The 23,629-nt window shown below is 39.5% G+C and overlaps 1 protein-coding gene across 2 annotated transcripts in view; it reads left to right on the top strand.

The window, feature by feature from the left end:
• The window catches only part of LOC138665901 (alpha-2-macroglobulin-like protein 1), a 47,127-nt gene extending 23,869 nt beyond the window's left edge, over window positions 1-23,258 (top strand). Inside the window, exons 15-36 of one of the 2 annotated variants that reach the window (XM_069753854.1) lie at window positions 1,364-1,513; window positions 1,634-1,768; window positions 2,572-2,662; window positions 4,499-4,655; window positions 6,755-6,980; window positions 7,071-7,197; window positions 8,633-8,754; window positions 9,334-9,385; window positions 10,200-10,274; window positions 11,758-11,934; window positions 13,261-13,342; window positions 13,829-13,985; window positions 14,112-14,186; window positions 15,979-16,141; window positions 16,226-16,440; window positions 17,074-17,289; window positions 17,574-17,698; window positions 18,243-18,330; window positions 19,312-19,380; window positions 19,569-19,671; window positions 21,909-21,950; window positions 22,755-23,258. In XM_069753854.1, the coding sequence (XP_069609955.1) occupies window positions 1,364-1,513; window positions 1,634-1,768; window positions 2,572-2,662; window positions 4,499-4,655; window positions 6,755-6,980; window positions 7,071-7,197; window positions 8,633-8,754; window positions 9,334-9,385; window positions 10,200-10,274; window positions 11,758-11,934; window positions 13,261-13,342; window positions 13,829-13,985; window positions 14,112-14,186; window positions 15,979-16,141; window positions 16,226-16,440; window positions 17,074-17,289; window positions 17,574-17,698; window positions 18,243-18,330; window positions 19,312-19,380; window positions 19,569-19,671; window positions 21,909-21,949 (2,646 nt within the window). In that variant the 3' untranslated portion in view covers window position 21,950; window positions 22,755-23,258. The remainder of the gene's footprint in view (window positions 1-1,363; window positions 1,514-1,633; window positions 1,769-2,571; window positions 2,663-4,498; window positions 4,656-6,754; window positions 6,981-7,070; window positions 7,198-8,632; window positions 8,755-9,333; window positions 9,386-10,199; window positions 10,275-11,757; window positions 11,935-13,260; window positions 13,343-13,828; window positions 13,986-14,111; window positions 14,187-15,978; window positions 16,142-16,225; window positions 16,441-17,073; window positions 17,290-17,573; window positions 17,699-18,242; window positions 18,331-19,311; window positions 19,381-19,568; window positions 19,672-21,908; window positions 21,951-22,754) is intronic. The other variant, XM_069753853.1, reaches the window with a different exon arrangement.
• The last annotated feature ends 371 nt before the right edge of the window (window positions 23,259-23,629 follow it).

The following is a 23,629-nucleotide window of genomic DNA, read 5'->3' as shown; positions in this document are numbered from 1 at the left end:
CTGTGAGAGTCCCTCCATAGATATAATAGCTCTCACTCTTTTGGGAAGACTTTCTACAAGATTTTGGAGGTGTCTGTGAGAATTTTTGCCCCTTCATCCAGACGAGCATTTGTGAGGTCAGACACTGATCCTGAAGGAAAGGGGAAGGCTCAGAAATTTCCATTCTAGTTCATCTCAAAGGTGTTGGATGAGGTTGAGGGTCGGGCTCTATGAGGCTGTTTTTTCCATCAAACTCCCGCAACCATGTCTTTATGGATTGCTTTGTGCACTCTGGCACAGTCATGGGGAACAGAAAAAAGGCCTTCTCTAAACTGTTCATACAAAACTGGGAGCTACAGTCATCCACAATATATTGTATGCTGAAGCATTAACATTTCCATTCATTAAAACTAAGGGGCAGAGACCGACCCCTGAAAAAGAAGCCCATAGTATTATACCTCCTCCACCAAACTTTACAGCTGCCACAACGCAGTCAGTTGGGTAACGATCTCTTGGCATTCACCAAACCCAGATTTGTCCATCAGACAGCAGATAGAAAAGTTTGATCTGTCACTCCACAGAACACATTTCCTCCACAGTTCACAGTCCAGAGATGGCAACTTACACCACTCCATCCATTGCCTGGCATTGTGATTGTTGATGTAAGGTTTGAACGCATTTGCTCAGCCATGGAACCCCATGTAATAAAGTTCCCAGAATTGGCACAGGTTTTATGTTAATACCAAAGGAGGTTTGGACTCTGCATTTATGAAGTCAGCAGAGTCCTCTGCTCCTTAACACTCGGTGACCTTGCTCTGGAACTTCACGTGGTCTCCACTTCATGGCTGAGTTTCTACGGTTCCTTCCACTTCTCAGTAATATCACTCACAGGTGATAGAGAAATACTTAGGAGGGAAGACATGTCATGAACTGACTTGGTACACTGGTGGCTACTACCACAGGACCTCGCTGATATCAGTGAGCTCTTTACCACCAGCCATTCTGTCACACATGTTAGTAAAGGCAGACAGCATGGCGAGGGGCCAGATATTATACACCAAGGGGGAATGGGACTGAATGAAAAACTGAAATTCAATATTTGAGAACTGTTTCCCAACTCTTTTTTCCTTATCGTGTATGTGGACTGCGTGGCACAATTTTCTAGGTTGTTTCCCTAGGTTTGGCTTTGTATTGTTGGTGCATGGAGGACAGATATTCCCATCTCTGCAATGAATGGTTAAGATGGACTTTAGGTTGTACAGTATATTTCTCCTATCTTTATGATAGCGTTGGTAGTATCGTCTAATACATTTCTATAACAGGTGTGGTGTACCTCTACACTATCTGTTTATTGTAACTGAGGTGATAACTTTTTTCCTTTAAGGTTTCTCTTCAGTTTTCGGAGGAGCAGAGTCTTCCTGGGTCTACAGTGAATCTTCATATCAGTGCTTATCCAAATTCCATGTGCAACATCCGAGCCGTGGATAAGAGTGCGGAGCTCCTGAAATCTCAAGAGGAAAGTTCAGAGGACGCCGTAAGTATCTACCATATAGTTTACAAAGAACTTTACTAGGTTATTTGCTCAGTGTGTCTCTCCACGATGATTAGTCATGAATTGAACTTTGTACTGATTTTATCTCTTCTTCTGGTTTAGGTAAATGAATTCTTAAATGAGTGGGATACATATGGGTACCCCATACAGATTGAGGAGCTTCAGACATGTCCAGTTGGCTCTTTTCCTATTAATGTAGAAGCTTTTGACCGACCTGATACATACAGTTTTTTTGAGGTATTAAATCTACTACTTACTATACTTTTTAGTATTCATCAGTATTACCAGTATATGCAATATATATTATTTATATATAGGGCTGACAACTTACAATAATTTAGGAGCTCCAGAAATAGGCAAACAAGAGTCCCTGTGAATAGGTATTAAATGCTGCTACCCTGTCCTTTAAAGGAGACTTGTCACCAGGTCAAAAGTGGTGACATTTTTGCTCTTATTTTATTCCTGAGTATTCCATTTTTATTTATTTTTTAAATCCACCATACAGATCAGGAGATATGAGTCTTTTTATTTAGTGCAAATTTTTATGTTGTTCATGAAAAGGGTGTGGCTTACAGGATACTTATACAGAGCAACCTGAAGACACGCCCCCATGGGATCTGTCAGCCATGCCCCTATTGTAAAAACATAAAAAATAGCAGTAAATCATAAGGCTCATATCTCGAGAACCGTAAGGCTGACTTTCAAAAAACAAAAAACTGAATACACAGGGGAGCACTGAGAATAAAATTAGAGCAAAACTGGACACTTTTGATCTGGTGAAAGGTACTCTTTTAACAACTTAATTCTAGGAGCCTCGCACTAGGAGGAGCTCTCTGTATAGTGATGTTTAAAGCTTTCACCAGGCAGAATTAATCTGCATACATTAGCTCTGAACATTGTATTGGTATACATTTAGGGGTTTATCATTCTTTCTTAATCATTCTATCAGCTGTAATCTGATCAGAACAAATTTAATAAAATTCTGCATACATCCACAGCTCACAATGTTGTATCATTCATACCGCTGTGATATATTACAGGAACCTGGTATAAAAGTTCTAACCAACTTCTTGATTCGGAAGACCATGGATTGTTCAATGCCGGCAACAACTACAGCAGCAACATTTGCACGTAAGATAACTTTATTTGTGTGGAAATTATTAATTTATTGATTAGCAATTAGCATGCTGATTAATTTTATCTTTAAGGATTGCTAACTAAAAATAATTAAGGAAAACAGAAGTCCTTTTTAGCTTAAAACAAAAGTTTCTACAGATGGTCAACGGCCTTATGTCTTTTGCTAACAAGCAACTGATAATACTAAGAGGCTTATGATTAATAACGTTGACGCTGCCGGCTTTGACCTTGGGTTTTTCCATTTTTGAGTTTCTATGTTTTGCTCCCCTTCTTCCGTCAATACGGCCGTGTGAGGGCTTGTTTTTTTGCAGGGCGCGTTGTATTTTTCAATGACACCATTGGTTTTGCCATATAGTGTACTGGAAAACAGGAAAAAAAATTCGAAGTGCGGTGAAATTGCAAAAAAAAATTTGCAATTCCACAATTGTTTTTTGTTTTTGTTTCTTACCATGTTCACTAAATGCTAAAACTGACCTACCATTATGATTCTACAGCTCATTATGGGTTTGCAGATACCAAACCTGTCTAGGTTCTTTTTTATTTAAGTGGTAAAAAAAAAATCAAAAGTTTTTTTTTAAAAAAGTCGTCATTTTCCAAGACCTGTAGTGTTTCCATTTTTCGGGATCTGGGATTGGGCTGACATTTTTATTAATTCCACTTTGATGTAGATAAGATCTTTTGATCACCTGTTTCGGCAACCAACCAAACGTAATTATGGATGTTTTTGCACGTGGTTTTACCAAATTTTTTTTAATTATTTTATTTTTAAATGGGGAGAATTTAAACTTTTATATTTTTTATCTTTCTAATAATTTAATGACCTTTTTTTGTACTTTTCACTTGCTTCAATAGTTTCCATGGGAGATTCGAAGCTGGAATCATCTGATCACTTGTATTACACACAGTGGGGCTCCAGCCTTGCTCTGTGTGGCAGAAATACTCACTTGCTTTGAGCGCCGACCACTGGGTGCCACTCATAGCTATCCGGCAATGTCACACCAAAACATTGGCGACCTGCGGTCATGTGACACGGGCACCAATGGGCAGGATTAGTGACATGCTTCCTTCGCGAGCATATTACATGCCGCTGTCAGGGATTGACAGCAGCACTTAACATGTTAACCACCGTGGGAGGATCGCGATTCCACCAGCAGCTGGTAGGGGCACCAGTCAGCTAATGAAATCAGCTGACATGTGTGGAAACGTTGTGGGCTGCGAGCCCGCAGCAATTAGACGGAGGTAACCCCGGATGTACCTTTACGTCTAAGGTTGAAAAAAAGATTAAGTAATAATAAAAAAAAATATTCCTAAAGGTGGACGACCCAGTTCACTTATCGACAGGACTGGTGATAACTTGTTGATCAGTGGTGGTCCAACCGCTGGGACCTGCACTGATCGGCAGAACGAGACGCATTTATCCCCCTGTAGCAGCGATGCGCATGCTCTACCATTTCACCATTCATTCTCTCCATTTATTCTCAGCTTCTCCAGCAGACCAGAGATAAACAATGGAGCATTGATGGGGCATCTGACCAAATGCTCCATTATAGAATGGGGATAAAAGTTCCCCTTTTAATTATAAGATCCCTGTTCTATCGATCGGTGTGCGCCCCATCGGTCTGACACCCACTAATCAATAATTTATCATCTAATCCTATGGGTAGGTGATTCATTGTTTTAACCGGAAAACCTCTTTCAATCTATGGGCATCTTAAAATACAGCAGTATTGTAAAGTTGTCCTTATCAGTAATATGTGCCAGTGCTTGCTGTAAAGTCCTAAAGCTTCACAGAGAATGTTAGAGTCATTGCTGTTTTATTTCTCTCTTTAGAAATGCAATTTAGGACCTTCCCATGGTCTGTACAATTTAACATCCAGGCTGCACCTGAAGAAGATTCAGTGATTGTAGAAGCATTGGAAATTCCACCCGAAAAACCTGTGCGCAGCAAGTTCCCTAGTACTTGGCTAATGAACACTGTGCCAATTGGGTAAATATTCTACAAATATATATATATATATATATATATATAGATATATATATATATATATATATGTATATTCATGGTGTATAGTTATACACGACTGTTTATTCAATCATTAGAAGTGATACAAAAAGAAAATTAAGAACACGTTAAGCGCCTTGTTTAAAGGGAAAAATGTATCTCCATGCATTCCACTAAGATCAGCATTAATAAAGGGGGTCCTCTATTTAGGACCCTTACTTTTTGACGAGAGTGAAAAATGGTACAAAGGGCATCGCTCGCTCGGGGGAACCTGCCCTCGCCTGCGTTACACAGACACAACCCATTGAGATCCGTGTAACCTGTGATGGCGCTGAACAAACTGAACACATAAGCCTCTATTCATCAAAGATTTCTCTTGTAAAACACTTTGAAATGTCAGAAAACTTTTGGGCATCTCAAAGTTGAGCAAAAACTTTACAACTTTGGTGTTTTCATGGCCAGATCCGCCAAAGTGGGTGAAGCACAGGTGCGACGGGACGCGGGAAAATCTGCCTGACAAATTTTTAAAAAGTTACGTAACTTATGCCAAAAATGTACTCCCATCCTAGACTGGAGAAACATTTTTGTCATGGCGCACCGAGGCGCACACCAGTGACAAGATGCACCTGATTCATTAAGTGGCGTGTGCCTTCTAATGAATTTGGCGCATCTTACTCCTGTATTAGTGAATCGGGCCATTAGTGCTTCACAGATCGGTCACAGGTGACTGCTGTTTGCTGCGAGTCCCAGAAGGGAGCCATTTTATGATCAGCTTATTACCAAGAGACCTTCTAAGGGCAGGTGCAGGTGGCCATATTTTCGGTCCGAGGGCAATCCAACAGAACATCGGATCGCATTTGGACCAATGTTAGTCTATGGGGCCTTGCACGTGTCCGAATTTTTCCTGATGACAACTGACCAAACACTGATGAAAATCGGATGAAGAACACTGATGACACTAGAACCATTTTTTGAGTACGCGAACATTTGAGTGAAGCCTAACATGGCTACTAGTGAATCAAAAAAGGAAAACTAAACAGCCATAAAGTTCCATAAAGCATAAATATTTATTTAAACAACATTAAAACCACCAGACAAGATATATCGGTACAGCACAGGGAAATAGATGCGTCATCCCAATGGCCATGGCAAACGGGCCAAGACACCAACACCCAACCCGCCTAGATACAACACTGAGCCATATAGAGGTAAATGCCCATAGCTAATAAGGAAAATAATAATGAAACAGTGCCATAGCATGGGAGGCTATACATAAGCGTACATACCCAGTGTGTATAGATGATCAGGATAAATCGGCGACCGGACCCGACCCCGACGCGCGTTTCGGAGCAGACAGCTCCTTCATCAGGGGATAAGTGTGGCAACAGCGGTGTTAGTGGCAGAATTATTAGCACTCCATTAAGACATTAGATTTACTTTTCTTACTAGAGGATTCTTGTATTCCATCTCATTGCTACATTTATTTTAGCCTAAACAATCCATTATAATAACATAATACAAGTCCCCAGAAAAATTACAATGTTGTGTCTCTAAGTGTTATCTGCTTAAATACATCCTGATGTCTGACAATTCTGTAGAGAGTAGCACCGTTCAGACACCACAACTCTTCCAGCAGAAGCAGTCTATAAGTTTACTTCCGCAAGCAGTCTATTCTCCAATGTCAATCTTTGTATGGCTGTTCTCCAAAATGTGAGAATGACGCAGAATGTTAGTTTTTGCTTATAATTAGGGATGAGTGGACCCATGGATATTCGGGTTCTGGTACTCCACCCGAACTTTATTCTAACGTTTGGTTCGGGTACCAGAACTGTGCCCATACTTGAACCAGAACCTAAACCCTATTGAAAACAATGGGGACCCAAACATTTGAGCCAGAAAATTCTCTCTCTCTCTCTGCAAGAAATTTCCCCTGGAACTCCAACCATTGCAACTGACTTGCACGAGAAGTCCATGTTCGACATTTAGCACCAGACACTAACTGTCTGGTACAAAAAAATAAACTTTTAAGTTCGGGTTTTCTCATCGCTATTTATTTTGCCTCTGGTTTTGTCGTTCTTCTACAGACCCACTGGTGAACTGGACTATCCACTCACTACTCCAGACACCATCACCCTGTGGAGCGGCGATGCCTTCTGCACATCAAGTGTCGGTCTTGGATTCTCACCCCGAATTGCTCTCCGGACGTTTAAACCCTACTTTCTGGAAATGATTGTCCCATACTCAGTTAAACAAGGGGAGACTTTGGTGCTGAAGGCAATTGTCCTCAATTTTATGAGGCAGTGTATTAAGGTGAGACTGCAAAGTAGTGACATATTACATGTTACCGGCACACGTGTATCCAAATCTGATGGTATCTGATTTCTGATTCTTTCATTGTAGGTACAGACAACTTTGTACCCGTCTGATGACTTCCAGCTGGAACCATGTGAAGGCTGCTTGTACGATGCCTGTCTGTGCAGTGATCCAACCTTCACCTTTACCTGGAATATCAAACCATTAACTCTGGGTAAAATACTTGTTACTCCAGAGGAAATGCATTATTACATGTGTCCATTGATATAGACGTAAAATACATGGTCACCTAGTATCACTAGACTCTGGTCAAAGAAAAGGATTACAAGTAGTGTGCCCCACTACGACTTCCACAGCAACTAAATCTCCCTAGATCTGGAAATATGAGGCCTATTCATTAAGATTGGTGTTGCAAATATATGTCCTAACTTCTATACTAATTTATTTCACACTATGTCTTTAAAGGGATAGAGAATCAGTTAAATCTATATTACTGGCATTTTGCTGTAACCACTAGGGGGAGCTTAGGAGCTGTTTGCAGACACATTACTATTAATTTTACCCCATTAATGACCAGGGAACTTTTAGTTTATGAGCTATAACTTTTCAATTTTTCTGTTGACATAGACACCATTCATTTTGTCATACAATGTGCTGAAAAATGGAGGAAACAATTCTATGTGGGGGTGAAACAGTGAAAAGCAAGTGCAATGTAGATATTTTTTATTATGGTTTGCTTTTATAGTAAAAATGACCTGGAAACAAGATTGTCCATGTCAGGGTGATGACGGCAATACCAAACTTGCATCGTTTTTTCTTTATCTATTTTAAAAGAGGAAAAAAAATAACTGAATTTTGTTAAAAAAAAAAAAGACCCAAAATACTTTTATTTTATCATTGATCGAGCAGAATGAGTGCTTGTTTATTGTGCAATGAGACCAGGTTTTTATTTATACCAATTTGGGATACATTCAACACTTTAACATGGTTTATTGCATTTTTTAGGGAGGAGAGGTTACCAAGTAAAACAAGCAATTCAATTAATTCTGTATTTTGATAGATAAGGATTTTGTGGACACGGCAATATCGCATGTGTTTATTTATTTAACATTTTTGGGGGGGATGATTTGAAGTCTTTTATATATTTTTTATTTATTTAATATTTTTAAACCTTTTTTAATTTTTTTTTAGTCCCTACGCCTCTGGTTGTTTGATTACTTATACAATGTACTGTAAAACCACAGGGCGGTATTGCAGTACAAATAACTTATCGTGGCCTACTTCAGAGTTCAGCCTCCAGCATCTATCTCTAACAGCAGCAGTCAGAGCTAAGCTCCCGATCGCAGCTGTTAACCATTTACATGCTGCTGACCATGGCATGTAAATAGAGCGGTTGCCGGTTCAGCATAGCTGACATCTATCGTGTGTGTAGCGTCTGAGCCCCCTCCGCACTTGCAGACCCCTGTCCAGCATGTTTATTCTCATCCTAATGTGGCAAGGTGTGAATGAGAGCTGTCTAACTGTGTATGCAGTGAGCTCCCTCTAGTGGTCACTGCCTGCATTCCTTATTTTTTCACTTTATTTATGACACGCAACATTCTGTGTAATTCGATTATTTGCAACTAATTTATCATATTTTTCCACATCAGGAGCTATTAATATCATTATAGGCACAGAGGCGGTAGACACTGGAGATCTGTGTGATGGACAGACGCCTATTGTTCCTACAAAAGGACAGTTTGATATTGTGCAGAGGCGCCTCATAGTTGAGGTAAGTACATGGCGCTTAGATGAGATTATTATAGTTGAATTTTGCTGTAATGTTATATTTCTACTAATTTTATAGATCATTATATAGAGAGGTGTATGAGATTATAAATAAGGATCAGAATTGATGGGGGGGTTTTGTTTGGTTTTTTGTTTTTTAGAAACAGCACCACACTTGTCCATGGGTCATGTCTGGTATTGTAGCTGAGCCTCCCTTTAATGGAGCTGAGCTGCTTATTGAAAAATGCGGTGCTGTTTTTGTTATAAAAAAAACAGACCCTTATTTTGGTGTCCTAAAATTTCTTGATGGTGCCAACATACTGTATATATACTTGGATTCAAAATGGCCAACTTCAAAATGGCCGCCATGGTCACCACCCATCTTGAAAAGTGGTCCGGCTCCCATATACTAATGTGCCACAAACAGGAAGTTGATATCACCAACCATTCCCATTTTATTTAGGTGTATCCATATAAATGGCCCACCCTGTAGTGGAAGTGAGTTTTTCCTAAGTTATACGTCACTTGTAGTTCATCTGGAGTTCATTTGCGTGTTATTATGGTGCCTCTTTTCTCTCCCCAGTCACATGGAATACCAGTGGAAAAAACACGCAGTTTGCTGCTGTGCGCTTTTGGTAAGTCATCTTGGATGTTATAATATCTGATATTTTAGACTTTTGCACATCATTAAGCTATGTACACTCAAAGTTTATTTTTGGAGTTTTTGGAGCAGAAACTGAAATGAAACTCTCCTAATCCTACTGCAAATCTCAAAACTCCTTATAAACTTTTCGCTCAGTTTCTGCTCCAAAAACTTAGCGAAAAAGACTACATACTGTATGCACAAATCCCTATATGCGTAATTCCCTTCCCTCCTCTTATTTTTGTTTTTTCCCCTTCATCCACTCCCCGGTGCATTCTTCTGTTATATGTGAGTGAATATTTGTATACCTGGTATTTTCACTTACCCTTGTTCATGTTGCCTTGTTCGTCGAGTTAGTGTATTGCAATGCACTGATTTAGGAGATAAGGCAAGGGTGGAGACCCCGGCATCTTCACCTTCAGAAGCATCCCGGGAAATAGGGAAATGTAGAGCGCCCCTAATGTTAGGGATAGAGAAGGAGCCCCTGGTCCCGGGTCACCCGACAGCTGAGTCGAGACAATAAGTATGACCTTGTGATTCCCACATGGTCTTTCATAGGCTGATTTGTGGCCACTTCCACAATGGAAATTTTTTCGCAATGTATGAACATGGATTTAGATTCGATCCAAACCTGAACCGCCTCCAAAAGGAAGACATTCATCTGTAGTCAGCTATTATATAACACACTCTGATCAATGTATATATGACTTGTTTGACTCACATGAGAAGTATATCCTCTGCCAATATACATGCTTTGCTTTTTATCAAATGGTCCAGTCTAACGTTCCTGTAATGTTTTACTCCAGAGTCACAGACAATCCCATTGGACCTTCCTGAGAACGTTGTTCTTGGGTCACAGTCAGCAGAAGTCACTGTAACAGGTAAGAAGACAATGGCCCCGATTCATTAAAGCTTTTATCCCAAATTCCTTAAAAAAGTTTAGAAAAGTTTCCAAAACTTTGACACACTGTGAGTCTGCATCAAAATTTTGCTACTTTTTTGCCAAGTTCTAAAAAAGTGGGGAGAGATGGCGCAACACGAGGGCATGATGGAATGTAGTGACACATGCTCATCAAAATCAAGATGAGCTGCATACTGAACGGCCTGAATCTCTGTGCACCTTCATGTGTACATCACCACAAATCTTCCTCCAGTTCCTGACTAGAGTACGATTTGTGACAGGTACACCCCCAGGTGTACACCACTTCACACCTCCCCTTATTCATTAAGAGGCGTGCACCTCTTAATGGATCAGGCACCTTGCTCTCCAGCCGACCTCCTCATCAAGACCGGCGTGAACAATGCTAGTGTTGATCACTCATGGCCAAAGAGGCAGATTTATCAATATTGTCTAATTCTTAGACTGTGCAAACTTGGGTCCCCATTTATCAACATTGGCATTTTGCACACCAGTCTTGCATGTGCCATGTGTCACCGCAAAAATCTGCATTTTTGGCACAAATTATGATGAATTTGTCATCAGTGCTCGATCATCCTTGCTCTAGGAAAATCTCCACTAACTTTTACAACAGTGTGACGAGCTGACCGGGAGTGGTGTAAAAACTCATCAATGTTTCAAAATTTTTGCCGAACCACAAGATGCACCAAAATTTTGCTACATTTTCATCAGTTTTATGCCAGAAAAAAAGGCAAAAACTGCTTGCATCAGGGCCTGAGATTAGACAGTCTTAAGATACTACAGATTTATCATAGTGGTTCATGCTGTTTGATACATCGAGAGTATTTTTACATTGTCTAGCCTGAGTTTACATAAGCCATTAGTTGGTTTACTTTGTGCTAGAAAATGGTGGCAAAATTTTGGCATGTTTTTGGTGGCGTTTGGTGTCACACTTTAGATCCTGCCACTTTTCTGTTAAGCCAAACCCTTGGCAGAGAATCCTGTCCATGCTTTGGGCAAAATGCAGAAAATTTCTAAAATGCATAACTGTAGTATAAGTTATGATAGTCAGTCTTTTAAAGAATTTAGGCCAGGTTCACACAAGCGTATTTTACGATCTGTATATTGACCATAGTGCCAAGACTGACCGCAGGTCTCCCAACCACCGCAGGTCTCCCAACCCAAAGCCTCATAGACAAATACGAGGCTGTATGTTCAGATCAGGAGACCCTCCACCAGACTGAGTATTGTAGTCCTTATGCGGATCATAAAATACCTTTGCGCAAACCTGGCCTTAGCTTGATAAATATTCTCGAATGTTAAATCAAATTTCATTTATTACGTTGTGAAGAATGAAATTATCCACACTATACACATCAATCCACAAGAATATCCGCTGCATATCACAGTACCAGCAAAGTGAATGAGATTCTTAGAAGTTTCATAAGTCTGTGTCTCTCTTCCAGGTGATATCATGGGAAAACCACTAAGCAACCTAAATAATCTCGTGAATCTGCCACACGGCTGCGGAGAGCAAAATATGATATTACTTGCCCCGGTCATATATGCTATGACGTTTTTGAGTATCACAGGGCAACTGACCGATGAGATTGTGGAACAGGCAAATGGGTATATGGAAGTCGGTGAGTGGTATGATCCATATAATTTATTACAGATGCATCTTAATCTCCAGCTGTTAGCATTTAAAGAGGTATTCTCAAGTGTGAAAGTTGTCCCCTATACACTTTCTGATAACTGGGGGTCCCTGACTGGAGTAAGATTTGTGGTGAGGCGCACGTCACATGTCAAACTCCCCTGATTCATTAAGAGGCAAGTGCAGCATGCCCCCTTATTAAGATTCCATGTTAATTGGTGGTCTTGATGCATCAGCGCCAAATTTTGTAAGGAAAAAAACTCCAGAACCGTTAATTTTTGTTTTCATTAAAGTAAATATTTCAGGAGAGCTGAATCTCAATGTTGCATTCCCCTTTCAGAAAAGCGCTAGAAACATACGTAATGCAAACATAACTGTATCAATAAAGTTTTGTTAAAGCAAAATACCAGGAAGTATTAGAAGAAAAACAACTTAGAGAGGTTGTCCACTACTTGGACAACCTCTTCTAAATCCCTATGCTCCCTCTCGGTAAAATAGTAACACTTATACTCACCTCCAGGACCGTTGCTGTTCCAGCGGTGCCAGCACTGCCCCCTCCCAGGGCTTGCGTGACATAACAATGTGATCCCTGCGGCCAATCAACATTGGCTTCACTCTCCTCTCCGACAGACGTATCGTAATTGATGTCCGGTGGAAGTGAGAGAGTAGCCGCAGCTCTCACTTCCTCCGGGAGTATCAGTTATGTCCAAAGGAAGAGAGAGTGAAGCCAGCACTGATTGGCCGCATGGATCACGTGACATAACAACCGCTGGAACAGTATCGGCACTTAAAGTAAGTATAAGTATTATTTTACTGGGGGGAAACATAGGGATTGAGAAGCTGTTGTCTGAATAGCAGAGTACCCCTTTTCTTTAAAACATGTCATACCCAAAAGAAACAAAAATGGCAGCATAAAAAAACAAGATAAAAATGCACGAGAAAAAACTTACCCCAAAAGGCAATGAAAAACCGCATGTAAGTGCTGAAAATCTGCATCAAAAACTCATCAAATATTCATCATGGTAATGTAGCCTTACCATCAGGGAATACCGCACCCGTTCATTTTCCCTACAAGGGAAATTTTTTATTGCATGCCAGTTGCTTAAGTGAATGATGTGCCATGGCATATCGAAGGAGGCCCTTTCTCGGGAAGGTAGCCCTCCTCAATGACATCCATGTGCTAGGTCTAACAACAGGGTTTATGAATAAGAGCTGTCCGGATGGAACATGCAGATGTTCTGTATAGATGGAGTGATTTCTTTGGATTCCAGAAACAGCAATTAAACACTAAGTAAAATTATTCGCTCTTTTCCAGGTTACCAGAATCAACTGAATTATAAGCTTCAGGATGGATCCTACAGCGCGTTTGGGAACAGTGATCCATCTGGAAGCACATGGTGAGATCCGTGCTCATGACCATTTAAATTGTGGTTTTGCTGAATAGCACTCGTATTCATGTTATTCTATGGGGTTGTTCAGATGTCCGATTTTTTACGCAGATCGAGGAAAACATCCATGACATATCCGATTTTGATCTCAGTGTCGGATTAAAATCGGTAATACATGCCTATGGGTCTGTGGAGAAAATCGGACCGCACCCGGATGGCATCCAATTTTCACTGACTGTGGAGAAACTTATTTTTTCCTCTCTACCTCTGAGAAAAACAGATCCCACTCCGATCAGAGTGTGATCAGTATAATTGGACAATTTTTCTTGGATGAAGAGAAAACAGTTGTGTGACCCTGCCCTTAGAACAATTTCTACTCAAGAAAAAAGGCGCAAAGACAATGATGAATGGGGGCCCAAGAGTGCTAGGGGATACCTGTTGGGTTATTGTTGTTTGCTCAATGTTCCTCATCCTTTCGTATGCTTCTTATTTCAGGCTGACAGCATTTGTAGCACTCAATTTTATTTCGGCTCAGAAATTTATCTATATAGATGACATACACATTACAGAAGCTCTTATCTGGCTGAAAGGTCTGCAGCAAGAAGACGGCTGCTTCCAAAATGTAGGCCGAATAATTCACAAGGAGCTTCAGGTAAGAGCGGCTTATGGCTCCATAGTACCATAGATTATGGCGTAATATTAATTAACTAGCGGGATGATGATTTTTATTTCTTTCTAAATATGACTATTTCACCCTTGTTATGACCCTTGTCTTCAGGGAGGAGTGGACAGTCATATCTCACTCACCGCATTTGTTACTTCAACCTTCCTGGAAACAAAAGATCCACAATACGTAAGTGTTAGAGACTAGATGATCTGACGAGATTCCAATTAGGCAAATCAGGCAGATTTTACCAGGAAATTTGATTCTCAATTCATTATTTTTTCCATAAATAAAATATCCCTTATTATGCTTTGGGATATTGAATAAATGTAAGATATACAAAACAAAACAACTAATACTCACCTCATTGCTCACCTCTCTGACCATCTCTGCAGCTCACCGTCCCCCTGTACTGTCCTCACTGCCTCTTCTCACCACTATCGTGCATTGGAACCATTCTTGACATTAAGACAAGAATTCCAGGCATGACCAAGCCACGTCGTGACCTTCTGACATGTATGCACAGAGACGTCCTGGGACTCTTCATGCTAGACCAGGACAACGACCATGACCAGGCCCAAGTTGTCCCTTTGCATGTGCGTTGCAAGGTTGCACCTTCAGTGTGCGGCGGCAGTAGGAAGAGATGACAAAGACCCACAGAGGACTGCAAGCAGTTGAGTTGGCCAGAGAGGTGAGCGAAATGGTGAGTAATTTGTTTGGTTGCTTAGCCTTTTACCAGTCCACTAGTTTTCAGCAAAATTTCGTCAGTGAATAACGAAGAATCCATGTTATCGAGAATACGGATTTTTGTAGAATTCAATTTCGCTTGAATAAATTTGGTCACCTCTAGTTAGTGTCCATCATCTCTCATACAGTATATGTCATGTTCTGGTCTGCTTTTTTAGACAAATTCTATTGTGTTAGATGCTCCCTCAATGATAAGCAGATCACGGAGTGTATGAGCCCGCTTCAATGAGTTGTAATCTGTGCATGAGCTCCGCAGCAAGGGCCGAATCCCCATACAGCAACACCACAGGAAAAATGAAGTATCGCATGGTGGCCTTTAAAATCAGTGGGTTTTAATGCATTGAGATGTCAGGTTCTCCAAAGTAAAGATGCTCTTTATAGCGACAATCCACTCCACTTAATAGAATAGGATTTTAAAAATGATCAGAATTCCTTAAAGAAGCTCTCCTCCTCCTATCAAAGTTTGTATCCTCTTAAAATATTGCAGTCATCATAATATATAGCACTGTGTACTTACAATTGCTCATTTTCCCTTTCTACCCGTATAGTTCTTCTCTTTTCTCTGCTCTATGTAGAAACATGAAGTCTCTTCTCCCTACATTTATCATTCCCCTCTTCAACTCTTGACCCATCTTTTCTCTCCTCTCCCGGCCAGTGACTATTGCAGTGACATATGACTCATACAGGGATTCTACATAGGGCTTATAAGAATTCAGCTAGTCAATTGTTAATCACTTAATGTCATTGACCTAATAGAAAAGAGAAGAATTAGCTGGGTAAAAAGGTAAAATGAGCAATTGTAAGTACAAAGTGCTATATAATTTTATGACTGCAATATATTAAGAGGATAAAAATTTCAATGGAGGAGGAGTTGATTCATTAATGGAGTGTTTGAAAATGGGTTTTAATCCCAATTTAACCCTGTCACTTCAGATGTTTGGTTACAACAGTATGTATTTATTAGCACGTCTATACCGCCATCAACTTACCGTATACACTTCAACCATATATCCAGAATTGAATTCTAGATTTGGGCAATTTCCTATTATAATGGGATTCTTATTTTAAGAAAAGAGGAAAAAGCAGTAAACTGAAAAGATCCTATATGGAGCAAAAGTATAAATACAGACACATTAAAGAGACATTAAAGGGGATGGACAATAGTCTCATGCTTTTCCAACCAGCATCGTTCTCACTCAACATGTTGCCTAATATCTGATGTGAACTTCCACAGGATGAAATAATAGAGAAAGCGAAGCAATGTTTGGAGAGCTGCACTCAACCGGAAAGCTCCACCTACACTAAGGCACAATGTGCGTACACTTACACCCTAATGGGCGATGTAGAGAAAAGGACACAACTTTTAGAGCAGCTGGATCAAGTGGCCATAAAGAAAGGTAATTACACTGAAACCATGGAAAACTGTTTTAGTCTAACGGGAAAGAAACACAGCATATACGTTGTTTTGTTCAATGTTTCAGATGACAAGACACACTGGTCCACAAATCCTGAGATCCCTCAAGATGATCCTTTGTGGTCTAATCCAAACTCTGCAGATGTGGAGATTACAGCATACGTTGTGTTGGCAATGGTGTCTGGTGAAGACCCAACCGAAAGTGACCTGGGTGCAGCAGTGCCGGCTGTCCGCTGGTTACATTCCCAACAAAATGCTAACGGAGGATACGCCACCACCCAGGTTCTTGATTTATTCATTGATAACTATGGTGGAAAACTGCAAAATAAAAGAAAAAATGATGCCTACAAACACTTCTGTGAACATATAGACCAAGTCCACATGCACAAGCTACGTTTAATCTCTTTTATATCATTTTTGCTGATTTCAGAGAAAGCCAAGTCCACGGTCATGTTCCTGAATTAGAATATTATGGGGCTGGGCATGATTTCCTCTGTGTGTTTTTTTTATTCAGGTCATGCTCTTCCCACTCAGGTCATGTAATAGGCATGACATGGTGTATTCGCTATTTTTTACAGTGTTCCGTTAAGATTTGTTTGCTTATTACTAGGACCCGTGGATGGTCGAGTTCGACCAAACTTTAGTCTGAAGTTTGGTTCGGGTACCAGAACTCTACCCAAACTTGAACTTGAACCCAAATTAATGAGGACCCGAACTTTGGTGCTGTAAAAGGGCTGTAAAATGGTCATAGGGAGGGCTAGGGGTCTCTCTCTCTCTATTCGGGGTCGCTCATCTCTACCTATTACTTTACTTTTTTGGTATACCTATGTCTCACTGTCTGATGTTGCCAATGTGACTTTTTTTTTTTTGCTTCTGTTGGTAAATATTAACCCTTGCTTTTTTCTTACCCTATAGGATACTGTAGTCTCTTTATGGGCAATCTCTATTTACAGTTACTTAACTTTTGTGGATGAAAACATGCCTACAATTGAAGTTACTAATGACAATGGATTTACAGAAAATGTGACAGTGAATCCACAGAATCCAACAGAAGTGCTGGTTGTAGGCTTGCCTGACATCCCGGCAGAATACACGCTGGAAGCCTCAGGAAGCGGCTGTGCATATGTGCAGGTACACAACAGAACTGCAACAATGGTCACTGCCTTCTCTTATAATGTTTGTACTAACAGAAACCAAGTAGCGCAACTAAAAAGCAGAAAGTGCATAGAAAAGTATAGCTTCTATAGCTTTCTTGTGCTGATATACGAAAAACCAATCATTATGTAAATGTAAAAGAAATGATTCAATGTTTCATCAAACTACAAAATAATCAAAATTGTGCAGGATATGTTTACCATTAAAATTTTCTCAAATTTTTCCCAATTTTTTATTTATTTATTTATTTATTTATTTAGATTACCGAAAGATACAATATCCTGAATCCAGAACCCGAAGCATCATTTACACTTATTGTAAATGCTTCTCCAATTCAGTGCCCACCTCACCCAGCGCCATCATTCAACCTAGAAATCAGTGCCAGGTAAGTCGTCCATGAGATAAATTCATAGGAAATATCAATTTTTGTGGAATTATTGCCACACATGGTGCATATAATGTTATAGATGAAACCTGTCTAGAAGGTTTTACAGCATTTCAATCGCAAAACTGCTGCAATTCACATCTACATCCACTAGGCGGCCATAGAAACTCCTATGACATAAACATCTCCTTACAGAGTATCGCAAAATTGCGTTTTGATTTTTTTTTTTTCAAAATTGGTGATGAATATATTAACCCAAGGAAAAAGTCAAGGACAACTCTGTAGTTTAGACCACCAAAAAAGTCCCTGTGGGTGTATGATATAATGGAAGGAGCTGGATCTTACCAAGGGTCCATACCGCTAGTTTGGTCTTTGGTGTTTCTGGTTTAAATCCAACCAAAGGCAACATCTGCATGGAGTTTGTCACTGTCGACATAGACTGGAGTAAGTCAGTGCTATTTCTTTACTGAGACAGCCTTGATATAATCTTTGTTAATGAGAAAAATTCTATGTGCAAATTTTCCCATTTTTCTCCATATTTCAGTTTAAGTGACCCTAATAATGAAGAATCTAACATGGCCATTTTAATTGTACAACTGCTGTCTGGATATGCCCCCATAGACCACAATAGGGTGAGTTCCATATGTCCTGATATATTCTGACAAACCTTTTGAATTCTACATTTCTATCTCGTCCTGCTCTTTGTCGTCACCTTGTGTGCGCTCATAAAATTGTATACCTTATAATAATAATAAAGATTTATATATTTTATTTTTAATTATAGCCTTTATCGTTTGTGGTTATACTCTTTCTGTGAATTGGTGCTATATTGTCTATTATTATGGCCACGCCAGTTATTGCCAATATGGGGAGCTTAAAAATTGTGATTATTTATTACCTAATTATTACCTAATTGATATAACATGAAATAATATAATTATTACTTAACTGAATATATCATATATTTTCTTCTTTTTTTTTTTTTCTTTTTTTTATTATTTTTTTACCATTTTATGGTATTTTTCTTCAGACTACCTCTCACCTCCTCTTTTTTTTTTTTTTTTTTTTTTTATTATTTATATCATATATTTTCTGATGAATTTATGTGAACCCATTGTGGCTGATCTTTGGTGTTATGAGGCATGCACGATTTGCCTCCGAGAATCTGATGGAACTCGCCCAATTCAAGTCTATGGGTCAGTGAAAAAAAATTGGACTGCACTCGGATGACTTCTGAGTGTGGTCTGATTTTCACGGAGAAACTTTTTTTTTCTTTTTTCTCTCCACCTACGAGAAAATTGGATCCCACGCTGATCAGAATAATCGGACCGATTTTCTCAGATGGAAAGAAAATAGTTGTCTGCATCTGCCCTTAAAGAAACTGATCCTAAACTGGGAGACTTCTCTTTAGGATGTTAATATTTCTTAATAAGAGACCACCCTTTTAATTATATTATTGCTCCTAATTTCTCCCAAAACGTTGGTCATGACAATGGATATTCAATCCTATGCTGGTGTCGTCTATCTGAACCATATTTGTCTTCAGATTGTTTTTTTTTTGCAATTTTTAGACTTATTATTTTATAACATTCTCTATGGGGGTTTTTTTCCAGCTCTTAGCTAACAGCCTGGTGAAGAGAGTAGAAAGTAGCCCGACTGATGTTGTAATCTATATGGACAAGGTAAATGCAGAATTGGCTGCTAATCCAATTCAATACCAAATACTAACTGGATTGAAAACTTTGATGAACTTTTTGACAAACTTTCTCCCGAGGGTCACAGAGGGGAATCCGGAAAGAACACTAGAAACGTCCATGACATTTACAGAGTGGATATCACTCCCTTGATATTTTCTATTCTCTTCGTGTAGATTAACGCCACACCAACTCAGCTCTCTATACCGATGGAACGGCAAAGTGAAGTGCAAAACCTACAGCCAGCTGTGGTGCATCTGAAGGACTATTACGAGACCTGTAAGTGGAGATTTCATGAATCTCAATAATTACATCTTTGCATCATTTACAACTGATATCATACACATAGACAAGCTGGCATGTTAATGATGAGTGATGGAGGCCATGAGTGATCTTTCATTAAAAGGAACCTGACCTCAGAAAATGACCTTTTAAACTAATCCCAGGTTCCTGCAGGAAATTAGATGACCATTGCAATGAGGTTTTTAGCTAAACTATGTGTGTAATGGTTGCGCTGTAGTTATCATGTAAAAACTTTCCTCCGTGCGTTGAAAACCGTTCCCCTGAGTCTTCAGTTTAGCTAAAAACATCATTGCAACGATCACGTAATTTCCTGCGGGAGCCTCGGATTAGTTTAGTAGGCAATTATCTGATGTCAGGTTCACTTTAAAGCGGTCCCATCAAAATTGTTATCCTCTTATTATACTGCAATCGTCATGTTATATAGCTCTGTGCACTTACAATTGCTCATTTTGCCTTTCTACCCAGCAAAATTTTCTCTTGTGATACCCCATGGTTAAAACTGGCTAGCTGAATCCTTCTAAGGCTGGTTTCACATTTGCGTTTTTTTGTTGATGCGTTTTAGCGCAAAAAAACGCATGCTTTTTTTTTCTATACTTAACATTAAAAACGCATGCGTTTTTTTGCATGCATTTTGACGACGCATGCGTCGTTTCTATGCTTGCGTTTTGTTGCGGAAATACAACATGTAGTAATTTCTAGAGGCGGTTTTTTTGCAGCAAAAAAACGTATTGCTGTCTATGTAAACGCATGCATTTTTAAGCACATGCGTTTGCTTGCGTTTTTAAACACATGCGTTTCAATACAAAAACACAAGAATACACACTAATAAGCCACCCCCCAATCCTAACCCTAACCCTAAAGGGATCCTAACCCTAACCCTAAAGGGATCCTAATCCTAACCCTAACTCTAACCCTAGGGATCCTAACCCTAACCCTAAAGGGATCCTAACCCTAACCCTAACCCTAACTCTAACTCTAGGGATCCTAACCCTAACCCTAACCCTAGGGATCCTAACCCTAACCCTAGGGATCCTAACCCTAACACTAACCCTAACCCTAGCTATTTCTGTTTATAGTGGGTTTTCTAGTTGATTTTGATGATTGGCAGCTGTCACACACTTCTCATCATGCGTTTCAAAAACGCAAACGCAGGAAAAAACGCATGTTAATGCGTCAAAACGCCACGTTTTTTTATCACATGCAAAAACGCATGCGTCTAAAAAACGCAGCGTTTGAATGCGTTTATATGCTTTTTTTCACCGCCTGCATTTGCATTTAAAACGCTGCCTTTTTAAACGCAAATGTGAAACTAGCCTAAGCGCTATGTAGAAATGGGAGGTAAATTTTCCCTGCATGAGGCATAAATCACTGCAAAAGTCCCTGGCAGGAGGAGTAGGTCATAGCTGGGTCAGGAGTTGAAGAGAAGAATGATAAATGCAGGGACAAGAGACTTTCTGTTTCTACATAGACCTCATGAAAATAAGAAACCTGGGTAGAAAGGCAAAATGAGCAATTGTAAGTTCAAATAATATTAAGAGGATAAAGATTTTGATGGGAGGAGGAGTGCTTCTTTAAAGAGGTTCTCTACAACATAGATGAGACAAGGTGGGATGAAAGATTGAAAGATTGACAGACACCTAGGGTGGTATCAGAAGGGCTTTTAAAATTCTGTGTGTGTCAGATATAGAATCTATTGGGCTTATAATGCTAGATGCCACAACTAGGGATGAGTGGACCCGTGGCTCTTCGGGTTCATTGGGTTCAGTTCATCCAAAGTTTGGTTTAGGTAGCAGAACCGTACCCAAACTTGAACATGAACCCGAACCCCATGTAAATAAATGATGACCCAAACTTTGGAACTGGAAAATCTCTCTCTCTCTCAAATCTCTCTCTTCCCCGAACTATAAAAGGGTCTTTCCGGGAGAAGTCCATGTTCAGAGTTCATCACCGGACACTAGGTGTCCATTATGAACCCCAAACTTTACAGTTTTGGTTCGCTCATCTCTAACCACAACCATAAATATATGAGAATTTCATGGGCAAACATAACGTGCTCGTGAAGCCAATTCTTCATGTTGCTGGGTGAATATGGGTTATAAGCTTCAAAGAACACTAATCAGAGAATGTCTGTCAATCACACCTCCAAAAAAATCAACCTTTAGGTCTCAGTTTCTTCCTCATATTTCTTACGCCTCTTCTTTTGCTTTAAACAGCCAGACATATTGAGGTGACCTATGGAAACCCTTGCGCTTAAGGTAAAAAATATTGAATATTAAATGTAATATACTGTAAATGTTTTATGTTATTTGCATGCTCTATGTAATAAAAGGGAGTCCATGACTGTACAACTGCTTCTTAAAAACTAAAGTACCCCAAATAAAATAAAAAAACACACGCTCACCTCATAGACCTGTACTGCTGCCTCCTGTGATTTCAGCACTGTGTCTCCCAGCGGTCACAAAACTTTGTTATGTCAAATAACTGGTGAAGTCAGTCAGCTGTAGCCTTTCAGAACTCCATCAGAGTGGGACAGAGAAGGCTGCAACCGATCAGTGGCCATTGATTGGCAGCAGTAGTCATGTGTCATTGTCATAACATAGGAGACACGGCGCCGACAGTGCAAGGAGCGACGCCTTCCCAGGTGGTAACTAAGTGTTTTGGTTTTTTTTTACTTTATGTGTGGCACTGACACAGTTAAGAAGAGGGTTATCCAGTAGTGAGCAACTCCTTTAAAGAAAAGTTTAGGAAGCCATCTTGAAACTCATGACTGATGAAGCATGCCTTAAACCAGTGTCTTGTCTATTAATCAGTTAACACTGCATGTTACATAGAGTTTAGAATACTTAGAGGGTTGTACTGACTCTAAAATAATAAAGACAACATTTTCCTCTTTCTATAAGACAAACATTAAGTTTTTGCCTTATATGAATTGAATAAAATTCCCTCATAGTAGTCTTAAGTACCAGGGCTGATGTTTGCCCCCATAGCAGTCCTGATCACATTTTTACAATATTATTTGTACTATAGCCAAATCTCATTTATTCTTTTTGTGTTTGTAGGTCTTGCTACAAGAGAATATTTGGAGATCATGCCTCATGCAGAATCATCTGAAAATTGAATTATTGAATATATATTAAAATATGTAATATTATTTTAAATATTTATTTATTTAATTATATAAATGATATATTTATTAATGATGTTTGACTCATATGTAAAACTTCTAATTAATTTTATTGGAAAGTGAAAATTAGGAATTAGCTTTTATCTTATGCATAAGAGAGAGAGAAATTGACTGTTTTCTCCTTAATGTATTTTAAATACAGCATGTGTTACTGCTAAACTCGTTCCCATATGTTTTTCTATATAAGGGCATATTTTGCAGATATTTTCTTCTAAAACTAATGCTTCTTGAGGTTAATAGTTTTGCATTTCATAGGCACTTGATAGGATGTGCAATTATTACTTTACTGTAAGACTCATAAAGAATTTGACTGTGTGCTAGTGATGAGTGAGCATGCTTTGATAAGGTGTTATCTGAGCATGCTTGAGTGCCAATAGAGCATCTTCAGCGTGCTCTGATACTATGTTCGAGTCGCTGTGGCTGCATGCCTCATGGGTGTTTGACAGCCACAACACATACAGGGAAGACCTAACAAACAGGTAATCCCTGCATGTGTTGTGGCTATCGAACAGCAGTAGGACATGCAGCCACGGGGACTCGAACATAGTATTAGAGGATGCCGAAGATGCTCCATTAGCACTTGAGCATGCTCGTATAATAGCTTATCCAAGCATGGTTTCTCATCATCACTACTGTGTGCCTCTAAATGAAATTGAAAAGATAATATGGTGCCTTATGGACTTCTGTGGCTGCCACATTACAGCTTCAAACAACATGATATGTCATTCAGATAAGTCTTAAAAAAGACCT

This window comes from Ranitomeya imitator, chromosome 2 (assembly GCF_032444005.1).
Source record: "Ranitomeya imitator isolate aRanImi1 chromosome 2, aRanImi1.pri, whole genome shotgun sequence".
NCBI lineage: Eukaryota > Metazoa > Chordata > Amphibia > Anura > Dendrobatidae > Ranitomeya > Ranitomeya imitator.
The sequence above is the reverse complement of the archived record's forward strand: the minus strand, read 5'-3'. Positions and strand labels throughout refer to the sequence as shown.